The 17,811-nt window shown below is 41.9% G+C and overlaps 1 protein-coding gene across 4 annotated transcripts in view; it reads right to left on the bottom strand.

Moving 5' to 3' along the window:
• The window catches only part of LOC126212971 (neprilysin-2-like), a 245,010-nt gene extending 227,809 nt beyond the window's left edge, over positions 1-17,201 (bottom strand). For 2 of the 4 annotated variants that reach the window (XM_049940505.1, XM_049940504.1), the window contains exon 1: positions 16,787-17,201. In XM_049940505.1, coding sequence (XP_049796462.1) covers positions 16,787-16,818 — 32 coding nt within the window. In that variant the 5' untranslated portion in view covers positions 16,819-17,201. The remainder of the gene's footprint in view (positions 1-16,786) is intronic. The other 2 variants (XM_049940502.1, XM_049940503.1) reach the window with 1 other exon arrangement.
• Positions 17,202-17,811: the final 610 nt, after the last annotated feature.

The following is a 17,811-nucleotide window of genomic DNA, read 5'->3' as shown; positions in this document are numbered from 1 at the left end:
TTACATATAAACTGTGTTTTAAAGTGTAGTAGTGTGACAGATCGTTCTTGTTTATGTGTAAAAGTAAAACGTTCCAATACTCAGTCTCCTCCCAGATAGTCAGAAACGCCACAGTAAATTTAGAAGAGGAATTTATGCCATAAATGACAACAGATTTAAGAAATTAAACATGAAAGGAATCCAACAGAGACCTCTCAAACTGTAAATTTTCTCTAAGTCGCCTTGTATCTTCCTACAGTGACGCAACTTCGACATCTCACCGTGCACTACGGCATCATGACCAAACAACCGTAGATTGCTGCCCACCCTGTCCGCCAAATCATTTGTGTACACAGAGAACGACAGTGGTCCATCACACTTTCCTGAGGCACTCCTGGACAATATCCTTTTGTCTGAGGAGCGCTAGCCGTCGAGGACAACATACCTGGCAATATAACATAAGAAGTCTGCGAGCCACACACACACACACACGCGCTCATATCTTCTTCAACAGCCTGCAACGGAACACTGTGGCAAATGCTTTGTGTAAGTCTAGAAATATGGAGTCTGCCTGTTGCCCTTCATCCATAGTTCTCAGTATACCCTGCATATCATATCATGTGGAAAAAGGGCAAGGTGAGCTTCGCACGAATGATGCTTTCTAAAACCGTACTGATTCGTGGGCATTAATTTCTCTGTCTCGAGAAAGTCTGATAATGTCGAACTGAGAACATGTTCAAAGGATCCTGCAGCAGACGGAAGTTAAGGATACTGGTCTGTAATTTTGCGGGTCTGTTCTTTTACCCTTCTTATCTACTGGAGTCACCTGCGCTTTTTTCCAGACACTGGGGACTTTGTGCTGGGGGGAGAGATTCACGATAAATGCAAGCTAGGTAAGGATCTAATGCCGTAGAGTACTCTCCGTGAAACTGAACTGCCATCCCATCCGGACCTGCTGATGCATTTGCTTTCAGATCTTTCAGTTGTTTCTCTACGGTAGGGATGCACATTGCTATGTTGTCCATGCGGGAGTCTGTTCGATGGTCAGATGACGGTATGTTTGCACGATTCTCCTGTTTCAACGATTCTTAAACGCAAAATTTATACCTTCGGCTTTCGTTTGCATATCTTCAACTGCCGCACCAGACTGGTCAACAAGGGACTGAATGGAAGCCATAGACCAGCTCTCCCTATGTTTCCACAATTAGAAACAACTATAACATCATACGTTGCAAGTTTGCAACTACAGACGATGGAAATGTTGCCTTGGCATAATGTTTGCAGATAAGGGCAAACTCTGTTGGATTTTGAGTTTTGCTCTGAACAGGTTTGTTTATTACATCAGGATTTTCTAGGACACTAGATGTGAATTTGACAGCATTCATTACACATTCGAGAATGCATTTCTTTGTCGCTATAGGAGTTGTTATTCCACAGGCAGCTGTGAGTGGGGGCGTCACGGGGGTACATGGAACAACACAGATCGGTTCTACATTAACACATCAACATATCTACCAAGTAGTACCTGTCTTAGTAACTACACTTTAATTACAACCACCCGATATGTAGTAGACTCTATGCCACTTTGTCCGCCTGCTTAGCTGGATGGTAACGTGCTCGCCTCCCCTGCAAGCAGGCCCGGGTTCGATACCCGGCTGGGTTGAAGATTATCTCCGTTCGGGGACTGGGTGTCGTGCTGTCCTCACCATCCTTTCATCCTCATCACCGGCGCACAAGTCGCCCAATGTGGCGTCAGCTGAGATAAGCTTTGCTCTTGGCGGCCGAACTTTCCCGAGTGGAGCCTCCCGGCCAACGATGCCATACGCTCATTTCCATTTTCTTTTATGCCAGTTTAATGTCTGTTGCCTTTTTAGTGACCAGCCATGTTATTAGGGAGAGACGAAGGCCATGCAACAAGACTGCAATAGCTGCGAAACATCACAAGATGAATTGACACTGTATCGTGTAAAAAAAAAGAAGCTATAGAAAAAGTAAGGAAGTTACGAGCAAATTTCTTTTTGCCGACCGTAGCAGCATCCATTACGTAAGGACGGCTTGTGAGATGAGGTTTGGTTTAAAGTGTTTATTTTTTTTTTTACTAATTTATTGTCCAACCACGCAACAAGGGTATGCAAACTACTGAGATATATCCGAGAATGGTCGTAGACCTGTAATCGGCTATATGGTGCTCTGCTGTGATTGTGGGGATGCTGCAAAAAACGAAAATGGAATAACCTGAGCTGTTATTACAGATGGTTTCGCTCGTTTTCGTAAACGTGTAAGCCATTTGTCATAGCATTAAAGAAGAGAAAATAACTAAGATAAGTTAGGGACTGACGTCATTCTTCGTGTAAGACGAGGGTAATTACGAATGGTCGAAGCTCTGAGTTGCCTTGGCAGGCGCTTTGGAAGGCCGGCGACCACGCGACCTTACAGAGATCACACGTACCGCGGCAACCTTTTCATTACTTTGGCTCTGGGTTACAAGGACCATGCAGCCAACTATTTTTATAAAGTTCCAGAGAAACATAACAGCAAAAAATCAAAATAGCACAAAATGGCGAAGTTAGCATATGAATACACTCTTAAAGTAAAATAAAAGCGATATTAGACGAAAACCAGACAACCAGCGGCAGTGATGACAATGACATCTGAACAGAATTACAAATAGAACTACATAATAACGTTATGACAAACACACATTTGCTCTTATAGAAAAAACAAAACATTGAAGGACAAACACCGTACATCACATAATAAGCAGTAGAATAGCTGAAGAACAGAGTTGCAAATAACATCATATATCACAATACGAGAATTACAGCATACAGATAGACATAATTAAAATAAAAGAAAAATTCAGAAAGACAAACACAATACAACCAACGGTATGTACAGAAGTGGCAGTAGAACAGTGACATAAAATGCACAAGAGGAGTGCAATGAAAATGTAATGTACAAATAAAGGTTTTCACGCAAATTAAAATTACGCACCCGATTACGAACCGCGCCGATGCCATTTGAAAATGAAGGTCTCGGCACCTCATAAATTACATTTGGATGCTGGTAGTTTTCAGACAGCCTGTGAGCTACTTCTGTTTATCGAAACTGCGGAGTAGAACAGGAACACTGGTAGAAAGGAGGCAACCTCTTGCAAACAGTTTCTTATGCAGGGTGCGGCGCGGAAACTTCCTTACTTGGCACGCGCGGCACACAGCAGCTATTAGGCATTGTTGCGTGGGTTTCAGTGCAACCAACAGAGCGAGACTTAACGATTTTTTTAAGGTTCGTTTAGTAGCGACCATGCTGTGTGCAAGAGAGGTACGCGCGTTGGCCGTTGCGGCCTACTTTTCGAATGGACGTTCGATCATCAGAACCCAGAGTGTATTAATGCATCAACATTTCTACCAAATTTCGCTGCCATACGATACTTACAGCCCACATCGACCTCCATAAGTATCTGCTCTTTAATTATAAGCATCCAGTACCTCGATATGCAAATTATTTACATTTCAGCACATGCACATAGCATGTAGGAGTGATGCCCTCTATGTTCTGTATATAAGGGATGATCATGCTGTGAGTTTGACATTCAGAAATCGCATTTGAATTTTGTTACTTTGTGAGAATATCGCGTCTGTACCTCATACAAGTAGAAGAAACCTCTGCCAGCACCTGTCAGAATTCGACAGTGTCAGCATAGAGGCCTGCTGGAGACCACCGTCTATCGTTCCACCACACTGTCGGTCACGTTGGTCGGGATTACGTGACTGTCATATGAAGAGTCTCAGTACCATCACCTAACAACTCAGTAGCTGCACTCGACTAGCGCCAGAGAGGGCAGGTGAAGTGTTCGTTCAGCCATGCAGGGTCGTCCCATCTAACTGAATAAAAAAATTAAAAATATAAATTTCTTTAAAATTTTACTACTCACGCCCAAATATTGTACGTGGTGAAAGATTATGATTACTTTTATTTACTTATAACAATGAAATCTTACATAAAGCTGGAATCCAATCTTGCTGTACCTTTTTTCGTAAACTGTTATCAAGAAAATCTTCTTTCGTATGAAATGTTAATGAGACAAAACATTTTAATATAACATAATTTATGTTAATAAATGTCTTTGATAAAATAAGTCCGCTCCAAGCCAAAGTTCTCTGTGATTTCGGCTTGTGAGATTTGTATAAGGTCACTGAAAAAATTTGACTGTGCTGCCTATCAGGAAAATCATCGAACTTCTTTAACGCAATGTCGAAAGTTGCGGATTTCTTTCTCAGATATACAGTGTGGTTAAATGTTAGTGAAGCCGATTCAAAACTATACCGCAAGAACGTCGTTTGTAACGTATTCCACTCGTCTGGCAGTATTTTTGAAATTAAGTTGTGCCTGAGATTGCGTAAATAGTATACACAAGTTAGAATTGCACTTTACTGTCCAATTATATTGTCAATACACACTTAAATTAATTCAGGAATGAGCAGCAATCAGAATGAATCCAGCAAAGGAATATGATGCGAATAAAAGAGTTTACTTTGTTTCGTCACTTACAAATCAGTTCTGAAAAACTTGTGATGTAGTTTGTAGTACGTCTCTACAATTTAGTTTCTCCTAGCTCTTAAATAATGTTAGCCACCGCGCTTCAACATACACCATTATCAGTTATACGTAACCAAGAAACCATAAAAACCACTTAAAAACTCTTAAATTTAAGCAAAGAGCCGTCATAGCTGTCACGTCACACACCTTGAGCCGAGCACAAATGTCTTTTTCTTAATTTTTTATTTTGTTTTTATCAACCCGCTACGGTCGCAGGTTCGAATCCTGCCTCGGGCATGGATGTGTGTGATGTCCTTAGGTTAGTTAGGTTTAAGTAGTTCTAAGTTCTAGGGGACTTATGACCACAGCAGTTGAGTCCCATAGTGCTCAGAGCCATTTGAACCATTTTTTTTGTCAACCGATTTTGGCTCACCTTCACGAAATACAGCGCTGATATAGGCAGTAACATGATGAAACTGTTGTAAACAGTCTTTCGCGAAGATGACTAATTTAGGGATGATCGACGATCATCGCTATTAAAAAAAAAATCTGTTGTGGCAGCTTTAACATCATTGTTTCACTATCGACATCGAATCTTGAAAAAGTCGTAACGTTGATGTCAAAGTCAAATTATCGACATTCAGGGTTGGAAAAAAAAAATAAAAGGACGAATCTTTTTTTCTGAACATGTCTCGTAACGACATAAAAACAGCGATTAGCACGACCAAGTGGTAAGCTAAGAAAAGAACTACACTTCAGATTACAAGGGGCGATCAGAAACTTCACGACTGAGCGCGTTGCTGCGCCCTGTGTCCAACGCAGCGCGACTCCGATGCGGGGATGCAGGGCGATTCAGCTCCCCTAACTATGTCGTTTTATGCAACCCGCAATGTTATGCCTGGCCTTCAAAACTCACGAGCGAGATTTTCATATCCTCTCGCTCGCTTCGCACAAACTATTAGTCCTACAGAAAAAAAATGAATTGAATCTTTTTTGAAGAAGATGTAATATAGATAAATTTTGTACTGGGATACGTTTTCGCTGGAGGCCACGGTTTTCGAGCTACTGAACCAAAACTTACAAATTTGACATTCAAACGTACCTCCATCCCCACTCTCATCCCTCACCAGTCGGAATTTCTAGTGTGTTGTTTGTAGCACTTCCTCCAATCAATGTAGAAAAATTTATACCACACGAAGTATTCTCGACATTCGATCTATTTTTTTGTTGATCGGGTTATTACTCCACCTGCATAGTCGGAGACGAAGTGAACATTATTAATCTAAGCGTACCCGTGAGAGTTATGAAATGAAACGGCTTTTGTAAATATTACGATAAACTAATTACATTGACAACTCGACCCAAACATAAACATTACAAGTACAGTAATTTCGCAGTCAGAAAGCCTGACGAGTATAATAGTGTAGTTATTATTTGATGATGTTAAAATTCATAAGGGCCCGCCGTGGTGGCCGAGCGGTTCTAGGCGCTTCAGTCCCGAACCGCGCTGCTGCTACGGTCGCAGGTTCGAATCCTGCCTCGGGCATGGATGTGTGTGGTGTCCTTAGGTTAATTAGGTTTAAGTAATTCTAAGTTCTAGGGGACTGATGACCTCAGATGTTAAATCCCATAGTCCTCAGAGCCATTTGAACCATCTGAAAATTCACAAAATTTTTTGGTACAATTTATACAATCTATAAGTTCTCGACTAAGCCGATGGCGTATTAAGACCAGTCACTAAATGCCAAAGAAATCGAACGTGGGATATAATTTATCCAGTCACAAATATTTGTACAGTTGTCGGAAGGAGTGTCATTAACAGCATACTAGAAATCCTGACGGACTGAATGTTGGAGTGGATGTGACTTTGAAAGTGAATTTTGTAATTTTTCTTCAATAATTCGAGAACTACGGCCTCTAGCGCGAAAGCATACCGGCAGAAAATTTAACCGACGCTGTCCCTTTTGACTGATAAATTCCAATGCGCTTATGTCACCATTTGGAAGATCGTTTGAAACCTCTGTCTAATATAATACAATTCGCCCATATGTGTGATTAAACAAAGCTAGAAATTGAATCGTCACTCATGTTGCAGTCTGCTGATGGATTCAGCCACAAAGTAAAATGTAAATGTCGTGTGACTAGGGCCTCCGACGCCACTTCGGCAACTTGCGCGTCGAAACCACAAGGTAGCATTGCTTTTTAACCTACTAAAGTGTACTGTAGCAGGGATGTACCTTCTTATCAGCTTCTCGTATTATTTTGTATTCCAGCGAGGCTTCCATAAAAAATTGACAAGGTTTAGATGCGTGAAAGTCATTTTTTTGCTTGTAAGTCTCTATGACTCCGATCTAATGCTTGCCTATATTTAGGGCCTGTTGTAGAAGGTGAAGAAGTATTTTTAACCACTTTGGAACCCTCAACATTTCCAGTTTCTCGGAGCTTGATTTGACTGGCATACGTTAATTCTACAGCACCAAAATATTTTGTCAGTAGGTGTGTATTACGTCTTTTACTGCATTCCCTTAACTCTACGAACGACTTTGATGGCTACCAATTCGATTCTTAGAACACGTACTGTTATTGGTACTTTTCAGCCACTTATGGTTATTTTTTTAAGGAAGTACTCTCAGGCTGTGTCACGCAAGCCATCGTTTTTTTAATTCTAACTTTTTATATAACACAGTTTGTGTTTCAAACCTTTCTTTCCTTCCCCAGGGAAGGTAGGACCTTATACTACATAATTTTTCATAAAGTCCAATCTTTTTACATACTCTTTATCAGAACATCTCTCTTTTCCTGTCATAATTTTGACTTCCGAAAGGCCTAGAATAAAAACCAATACGATTTAAGAACTCATTATGGAGACGACTTTTCGGTAGGTGACTACATGTATACTCTGCAAATCACATTTTAGTGCCTGGCACTACTTCCTCCATTATTCCAGCGTCGAGCAGCGCGCGAAAAAAACGAACACCGTATGAACTCTGATTTCCTCTATTTTATAACGGTGATCATGTCTCCCTATGTCGGTCGGTGCCGACAAAATATTTTCGCATTCGGAGGACAAAGTTGGTGACTGAAATTTCGTGAGAAGATCCCGCCGTAACGAGAAGCGCCTCTGTTTTAATGATGTACACCCCAAATCCTGTATCATATCAGTGCCACTCTCTCTCCTATTTCTCGATAACACAAAACGTACTCCCCTTCTTTGAACTTTCTCTATGTATACGGTTAATCCTGTCTGGTAAGGATTCCACACCTCGCAGCGCTACTCCAAAAGAAAACGAACAGTCGAAGTTTACACAGTCTCTTTAGTAGATCTGTTGCATCTTCAATCGCATAAAATCAAACTGCGGTATTCAGCGGCTATTTTTAAAAAAAAACTTCCACCAGAGAAATGACTTTTCTATCACTCTATATTAACAAATATGCAAAGCTGATCTATTACAAAAAAAAAAAAAAAGTTTCTAGTAAAAGTAGTAAATAGTATTAATGAAAACAATTATAAATGACAATACATATCTGGATGTTCGACATCCATATGCTCCTCACCACATTTCAAGTAAAAATGAACTTTAACACATTCAGAAACGCAGAGTGATTTCAAGGCAGCAGAGGAGCTTCAGACGTACTGCAAGCGCGACGTAAGTACAGACTGGCTGTACGGCGTATCAGTACAGAATGAGCCTCAGCAGTGCCGCTTCTATCAGACAACAGCAGGAAGTCACGCATTCTGGGAACTACTCACATTTCAAAAGTGGACTTCTGAGCAGCTTTTAGGGCAAAATACCCCCTCGTGCGTCGGTGCCATACGGGACCAAGCAGCCCCAACTTTGCCCAGCGCCATCGTCAGCTGGTGTTCAAGTCGCTGCTAGACCCGATTACGACTAAAAGACGCACTGTTTTTCTTCGAAAAATTGCCTCTAAAATTCAGGTGCTTCTTATACTAGAAATTATTCCAGCGTTTGGTTTAAAATTCCCGGCAGTCTTAAAACTAGCCATATATTCGACGCCGCGGGAAACTTTTCTCTACCTTTAACACTGGATCAACTGCCAGCAGCAGTACACCCCCATGCGACGATCCTGAGTTGCCGGCATTCACCAGCTTGTTAACTCTGTCTGCCTCCCGCCCCGCCATCACAAACCCAGAAGAACCTGTCTATCCTATGGTGCGTCACTGCAGGCTACGCTGACAGTGAACTTGAACTGAAAGTGATTTGTGTTCTCGGTAACAGTACGATGTTTTTATTAGTAGCTAGTTTCGCTCATGGCAGGAAATAAACGGTATTCTTATGATGTGGGCTATAGACTGAAAGTAACAGCGTATGCAGAAGAACATGGAAATACAGCAGCTGAGCGGCATTTCGGCCCTCCACCCAGAGAAAAAAACCATTCGCGATTGGCGGTCCAGTAAGGAAGAACAGGAAAAAAACGAGGAAGACTAAATGTGCAAATAGAGAACTGAATGCAAAATGGCCAAAACTAGAAAAGGACGTATTGAAATCGACTCAAGGAAACCGTCAAAATGGCACTGTAATTAATACGAAAATTATTCAAAGACACGCCCGTAAGCTAGTGCCATAGTGCAACTTAAGTGACTTTAAGGGCGGAGTAACACAGGTTTATGAAGCGCCATGAACTTCGCTTGCAAGCCAAAACCAAACTATCTCAAACAATGCCACAAGAGTATGAAGAGAAAATATCTTTCCATGTCGTTTTTATTCCGTATCGAAATAAAACCCGTGTGGAACTAAGCCGAATAGCAAATATGGGTGAAACGCCTGTGACATTTGATGTGCCGAGTAACAGAACTGTTGCCATGAAAGGAGCTAAAACTGTAACCATAAAAACAAGCGGACATTTAAAAAATGCACTGCACTGTTTCACGCTGTGCTGACGGTACTAAAATTAGTCCAATGATCATTTTCTAGCGCAAAAAAAGCCAAAACCTTCAGAAATACGCCCAGGTATTATTGCTCACGTACATGACGGGGACTGGATGGACAAGGCTGCTATGAAATTATGGATTATCAGAGTGTAGAAGAAAGGTGCTTTATTGAAGAAGAGTTCTCTTCTTGTGCTAGATCAGTTTAGTAGTCATTTGAAACAATATGTGAAAGAGAAATCGAAACAGTGAGATACAGAGCTTTCTGTTATTCCGGGAGAACTTACTTCGCAATTGCAGCCTCTTGCAGTCTGGATAAATGAACTACACTCCTGGAAATTGAAATAAGAACACCGTGAATTCATTGTCCCAGGAAGGGAAAACTTTATTGACACATTCCTGGGGTCAGATACATCACATGATCACACTGACAGAACCACAGGCACATAGACACAGGCAACAGAGCATGCACAATGTCGGCACTAGTACAGTGTATATCCACCTTTCGCAGCAATGCAGGCTGCTATTCTCCCATGGAGACGATCGTAGAGATGCTGGATGTAGTCCTGTGGAACGGCTTGCCATGCCATTTCCACCTGGCGCCTCAGTTGGACCAGCGTTCGTGCTGGACGTGCAGACCGCGTGAGACGACGCTTCATCCAGTCCCAAACATGCTCAATGGGGGACAGATCCGGAGATCTTGCTGGCCAGGGTAGTTGACTTACACCTTCTAGAGCACGTTGGGTGGCACGGGATACATGCGGACGTGCATTGTCCTGTTGGAACAGCAAGTTCCCTTGCCGGTCTAGGAATGGTAGAACGATGGGTTCGATGACGGTTTGGATGTACCGTGCACTATTCAGTGTCCCCTCGACGATCACCAGTGGTGTACGGCCAGTGTAGGAGATCGCTCCCCACACCATGATGCCGGGTGTTGGCCCTGTGTGCCTCGGTCGTATGCAGTCCTGATTGTGGCGCTCACCTGCACGGCGCCAAGCACGCATACGACCATCATTGGCACCAAGGCAGAAGCGACTCTCATCGCTGAAGACGACACGTCTCCATTCGTCCCTCCATTCACGCCTGTCGCGACACCACTGGAGGCGGGCTGCACGATGTTGGGGCGTGAGCGGAAGACGGCCTAACGGTGTGCGGGACCGTAGCCCAGCTTCATGGAGACGGTTGCGAATGGTCCTCGCCGATACCCAAGGAGCAACAGTGTCCCTAATTTGCTGGGAAGTGGCGGTGCGGTCCCCTACGGCACTGCGTAGGATCCTACGGTCTTGGCGTGCATCCGTGCGTCGCTGCGGTCCGGTCCCAGGTCGACGGGCACGTGCACCTTCCGCCGACCACTGGCGACAACATCGATGTACTGTGGAGGCCTCACGCCCCACGTGTTGAGCAATTCGGCGGTACGTCCACCCGGCCTCCCGCATGCCCACTATACGCTCTCGCTCAAAGTCCGTCAACTGCACATACGGTTCACGTCCACGCTGTCGCGGCATGCTACCAGTGTTAAAGACTGCGATGGAGCTCCGTATGCCACGGCAAACTGGCTGACACTGACGGCGGCGGTGCACAAATGCTGCGCAGCTAGCGCCATTCGACGGCCAACACCGCGGTTCCTGGTGTGTCCGCTGTGCCGTGCGTGTGATCATTGCTTGTACAGCCCTCTCGCAGTGTCCGGAGCAAGTATGATGGGTCTGACACACCGGTGTCAATGTGTTCTTTTTTCCATTTCCAGGAGTGTATTTAAAGTTTACATGAGAGAGGAATGGAACAGATGGATGATGGATGAAATCCAACTGAATTCACGCCAAATGGAGCTTTAAAACGTCCTACAATCAAACAAGCGCGTCAGTAACAGTTGTGGTCTAGAGCAGGGGTCTCCAAACTTTTTAGTCTGCGGGCCACATTGACTTCTCCAGGAGTCCTAGTGGGATTAAAGCACCCTAGCACTCCATGATTACCGTAATGTAAGGCTAAAGGAAATATGAAATCGCAAAAAATCCAAGGTTGTGGGAATAGCTAGCTCTGAAACGAACTACGATTTTTATTTAATTATATAATTTTGATTGGTGAACGTACCTGACCGAAATTCTGGCGTATTTTATTCTGGCGAACTTCACCGACAAGAAAGTATGTCACTGCACACTCTTCACGAAAGCGCCCTGCAAACTTAACGAAATCTCAAAATCATTGTTAGCAACACTATTACTGCAAGACGTGTAACAAAGGTAGTCAACGCATTGTTATCTCAAGCGGCGCAACAGTAAGTTTAGTTTTGTAGTCTTGTAGCGAGTAGCAGAGCCAGAGCATATATTTGATGGTTCTGTTGCGTGATTGTGTCTATGTTGCGAGTGTCTCATGAGTTTTTAAGTGTTTTATGTGGTGCACTAGTAGGTGAGAAGACGAAGTGTGGGGCAATTGAAAGTTTGAAATCGAAGAGAGAAGGAAAATCTGAAAATAGAAATACGTATAGCACGAGTATTTTTTCACTGTATTTTTTAGTGGAACTATAGTGTAATTGTGAGTATTTATTTTAGTAATTAAAGTACGTTAAAAATAAATTAATTGCATTTTGTTTAGGCAGACTACTACTTTTTCACTATCGCACAGAAAATGGTCTGTCTGTTTATGGTGGATAGCCACAAGTTTAACCATGACCTTCCGCTTTGTAAAGATAGAGCTCCGACAATGTCGCGGTGTATTGGTCGCGATAGGCCTAGAATCTCAATTGTTGGCAGTATAGGTACCACCTCAAATATTTGGCGGGCCGGATACCGGGGGTGTCCGGCCAGCTAACGCGGGCCGGTTTGCCAGACCTCGGGGGCCGTAGTTTGGAGACCCCTGGTCTAGAGTGCGAGAAGACATTATTGTTAAATATTTCATTAAGTGCGGCTCTCGATGGCATTGAGGGCCCATATTATACAGGGTGATTCAACGAAGATATGCAAATATTTTGATATGTTATTCTACAAGTAAATCTAAAGAAAAAAAGTTCGTATAAACATAGGTCTGCAAATGTTTCGTTGCGGAGTTACGGCTGATAAAAGATTTTGCCTGCAGTTTAGCAACTTCGCTCTTATGAAGCCATCACAAAAATTCATGAGATTAAAGCGAAGCATAATTTCCATTTATTTTCTTGTTATTGATATGGTGAATCTAATAAAAAGTGTCCCATACCTGTATCTGCAGTAGTTTTCCAGAACATCCAGAGATTATTTACTTTCCATTAACAATGTAGAAGCGTTTATGTCATTGTATGCGAACGCTAGTCAGTTGTTTCAGTCGTTTCCTAACCTTGAAACGAGTTAGTTTGCTGCATTGTTCAGTAAAAGAATATAATAACAACAGTGTGTTTCAGTGAAACCACACAGTAACTGTTGTAATTTGTATATTATTTATGAAATAAGGATGTCTTTCAAATTTACGACAGAGGAATACGTCGATATGATGTATATTTATGGCAAATGCGATAGTAATGCTACGGCTGTAGTTTGGAGATTACCCAACTCGGAAGATTCGGAATGCACGAACCATTAGTGCATTAGTGGAGTATTTCGAACGCGAGACAGGTGCTCTACCTAGCGTCCATAATCACAACGAGCACTCGATACGTGAAGACGATGATGAGGATATTGTGGATAATATTCAACGTAACCCGAGTACCAGTAGACGTATCTCTCAACGATTAGGCATTTCACAATCTAAGGTATGGCCCTACGACTTATCTTAGAAGCTATATTAAGGAAAGGCAAACCTAAGTTTCTAGCATTTGTAGACTTAGAGAAACCTTTTGACAATGTTGACTGGAATACTCTCTTTCAAATTCTGAAGGTGGCAGGGGTCAAATACAGGGAGCGAAAGGCTATTTACAATTTGTACAGAGACCAGATGGCAGTTATAAGAGTCGAGGGGCATGAAAGGGAAGCAGTGGTGGGGAAGGAAGTGAGACAGGGCTGTAGCCTCTCCCCGATGTTATTCAATCTGTATATTGAGCAAGCAGTAAACGAAACAAAAGAAAAATTCGGAGAAGGTATTAAAATCCATGGAGAAGAAATAAAAACTTTGAGGTTCGCCGATGACATTGTAATTCTGTCAGAGACAGCAAAGGACTTGGAAGAGCAGTTGAACGGAATGGACAGTGTCTTGAAGGGAGGATATAAGATGAACATCAACAAAAGCAAAACGAGGATAATGGAATGTAGTCGAAATAAGTCGGGTGATGCTGAGGGGATTAGATTAGGAAATGAGACACTTAAAGTAGTAAAGGAGTTTTGCTATTTGGGGAGCAAAATAACTGATGGTCGAAGTAGAGAAGATATAAAATGTAGACTGGCAATGGCAAGGAAAGCGTTTCTGAAGAAGAGATATTTGTTAACATCGAGTATAGATTTAAGTGTCAGGAAGTCTTTTCTGAAAGTATTTGTATGGAGCGTAGCCATGTATATAACTGAAACATGGACGATAAATTAGACAAGAAGAGAATAGAAGCTTTCGAAATGTGGTGCTACAGAAGAATACTGAATATTAGATGGGTAGATCACATAACTAATGAGGAGGTATTGAATAGGTTTGGGGAGAAGTGAAGTTTGTGGCACAACTTGACTAGAAGAAGGGATCGGTTGGTAGGACATGTTCTGAGGCATCAAGGGATCACCAATTTAGTATTGGAGGGCAGCGTGGAGGGTAAAAATCGTAGAGGGAGACCAAGAGATGAATACACTAAACAGATTCAGAAGGATGTAGGTTGCAGTAGGTACTGGGAGATGAAGAAGCTTGCACAGGATAGAGTAGCATGGAGAGCTGCATCAAACCAGTCTCAGGACTGAAGACCACAACAACAACAAGGTATGGTGTACAGTGAGGTACAATAATCTGTATCCTTGCCATAAACAAAAAGTGTATCATTTAAATCCGGGAGATCCTGACGTTTGCTTGGAGTTGTGCAACTGGTTAAATGCTAATCAGCAGTTACACAAATACGTTTTATTTACTGATGAGGCACAGTTTACTTGAGACTGAATAAAAAAATTTACATAACGAGCGCGTATGGTCTGAAGCAAACCCACATGCAACAGCGCAACGCCATTTCCTGCAGCGATTGAGCATAAGTGTGTGGTGTGCTATAATCAACACACACTTTATTGAACCATTCATTTTCCGAGGAAAGGCGAGATGTACTTACAGTTCCTTCAAGAATAAATGCCCCACTTGCTCGAAGATGTTCCACTTGCTACGCGATTGCAAATGTATTTTCAACACGACGGCGCAGCTCCACACTTCACCGTTACTATACATTTAAATGAACATTTCCCCCAGAAATGGATTGGTCGTGGTGCTACACGTCTATGGCCACCCAGATCCCTCGATTTTACGCCAGTGGATTTTTGTGTATGGGGATGGATCAAAGACAGTTTATGAGGACAGAGTCAGTACACGTGAGGCATTACTTGCTCGAATTATGAATGCAGTTGACGAAATTAAGAACTACCTCGTGAAACGGAAACGAGCAACAAAATCTGTTCATACACGTGCAGCTAAATGCATTGAACTCGGTGGAGACATTTTTGAATATTTATTGTGAGTGTATTGTGAATTTGTATGTACACTGTACAACTTCCTTCACACAGAGCTTTGTTTTTTACGTTTTAACGTGAATTCACGTGTGCTATGGCATTAATAAAAGCAGATTATCTGACACATTCATACCGTTTCAGTTAATGTTATTTCCATCATTTTTCCAAAATTAAATTATCTGCAACTTCTGTAGAAAAGTTTGTGCAATTGTCTGGAATTAAAAAAACGAATTGGGCCCAGTAGTTAATCAATCATAAATTTTACGAAATTACTTCTTTGCTTCTCTGGATGTTCTGGAAAATTACTGCAGATACACATCTGGGACATGTTTTATTATATTCATCAGATCAATAACAACAAAATAAATGCAAACCATGCTTTACTTTAACCTTATCATATTAGCGAAGTTGCTAAATTTCGGACAAAATCTTTTTTTGCTGTAACTCCGTAACTAAACATTTGCGGACCTATGTTTATATGAACCCTTTTCTTTAGTTTTACTTGTAGAATAACATATTAAAATATTTGCATATCGTCGTGAATAACCCAGTATATGAAGTGGCCAACGATGACGACGAAGAGGAAGAAGAAGAAAGTTCAGATGACATTTTTCACGGATTTTAAATGTGAGTTCGGTTTTATAAACTAAGAACATTTTTTAGACTGGCTTTGCAATCTAATAATAAAAATGGTTTAAAATGTTATTTTAAAAATTGCCAAAATATTAAGGTCCGTCTTATTGACTGTAAACGCAATGGGCTTGCCTCAGTGGTAGCACCGTTTCCCATCAGATCACCGAAGTAAAGCGCTGTCTGGCTTTTTCCAGTCTACGTAGCTCACTCAGTGTCACGTACATTTCACAGTATTGTGCTGTATCCCTATATAGCCAAGGTACATTGCGCTATTGGGAAAAATCTGTCTTAGCTGTCAGGCCAATTGGTAAATTACGAGTCGCTCCTGTATTTTAACCCTTTCAGGTTACAATTGTGTAGATTAAATTTTAAATTCCCTTAAATTCGTCTGGAACCGCGCGACCGCTACGGTCGCAGGTTCGAATCCTGCCTCGGGCATGGATGTGTGTGGTGTCCTTAGGTTAGTTAGGTTTAAGTAGTTGTAAGTTCTAGGGGACTCAGCTGTTAAGTCCCATAGTGCTCAGAGCCTTGACTTCAACAGAAACATTTTTCCTCAATGGAAACGTCACGTACACATTTGCGACTGTTCAATCTTTACATCATGCACAAGTGCCGCCACTTGTCCTGTATCGCTATAAAAGCATCAACAAGTGCATGTGCTACTGATCGTAACCGCCAGAATACACCGAAGCTGTTTCTTAATTGTATTCCACTGTGTAATTGAAGAGTATTATTGTTCTTTTGCATGGGAATTATTGAATGATTAATTTATGTATTGCAACATTTATGTATTGCAAAATTAATTAATTTTATCCACGTAATGAAGCTGGGTGTATAAAGTATATTATGATAAAGGATACATATATTTATAAACAGCTTGCTTCTATAATGATTAAAAATTATTTATGAGCATTAGAAAATCAATTAAAAATATCCTGCCTGGTGAAAAAAATTCAGGTCCGAAAGGGAGAAATAGAAACAGACACAAGTGTTTAAGGCATTATTGTACTGTTGGAGGCTGTTGAATATAATGTAGGGCCAGCAGTATATAGAAACCAAATAGCGGATTCATGGCACTTATGTTGCACACTAAGAAATATAGTAAAATAACAGGTAAAAATAAGAGAAGAGGAGACAAGTCACTACAAAAAAAGAGGGTACTCACTTTACAACGGTCTGCGTCGTGTTGTTGGACATCGTGGGCGGAGAAAACTAAATAAAGATCGATGCTCTACTCCGACCTCTGGCCAGTTAATAATTTCGCAACATGTGCCACTTTCCACGTTGTGTCACAGTTTGTCGGCGTAGAATTTATATTCGACGCGTGACGGAACCGGCTTTTCGAGTCAGAAGGTCGGAGCGTCAGTTAATAGAACGCGCGAAGTAACAACGAACGATTCGTACTATCGCCGTCAAAGCTCTTCGATACGTGTGTCAGAGACGTGTCTGCGCGACACGGCAGCAAAGATGATGTCAATCACTGCAGCCACCTGTTGCTTCCGACGGCGACTGCCGGGCACTGAGATGGGAAGGCGCAGACCGGCAGTGTTCGTAACGGGAGGCGACGGCCAATGGCGTTGTGCCGAGAGCGGTCCGTCAAATGGGGGAATCGACGTAGCGGCGAAGGAAGGGGCAGCGGGAGGGGAAGTGTAGCCAGTTTATCTCCTTCCCGGCTATGTCTGCGGTATTTCATTGGCGTGTTCGGAGTTAAAGATAATTAATCCTTACTGGAGGGATTTCAAACTTCTTACTTTCTCGTGGGAGATATATCACGTTGTATGTAAAGCCCTCTAGTGGTTAAGTTCTTAAGATCGGTGCACGCCTAAGTAACATCCTGGCGGCCGACCCAACAGAGGGCGCTGATCATTGATCTGTCCTTTTTTCAGCTGTCATATAGACATTTTATCTTTCATAGACAATTTATAGGTTGCTACAGGCAATGTAATACGCATATTAATTGTTGACCGTAAATTCACCATAAAAAGGATCGGTCTTATTCTATTCATATATTTCCTTCTAATAATTTTATACAGGTAACTGTATTCGTCTTTTAATGTATCACAATTTAGTTTCTATGATCAGTTATCAATTTTAAAAGTCTGCTACATGTATTTTACATAATGTGTTTTTATCAGATTATGTTTTTTGCATAAATGATGACTACATCTAAACCGACAGTAGTGACATCTA

Source organism: Schistocerca nitens, chromosome 11, assembly GCF_023898315.1.
Source record: "Schistocerca nitens isolate TAMUIC-IGC-003100 chromosome 11, iqSchNite1.1, whole genome shotgun sequence".
NCBI lineage: Eukaryota > Metazoa > Arthropoda > Insecta > Orthoptera > Acrididae > Schistocerca > Schistocerca nitens.
Note: the sequence above shows the minus strand (reverse complement) of the source record. Positions and strands in the feature narration are given on the sequence as shown.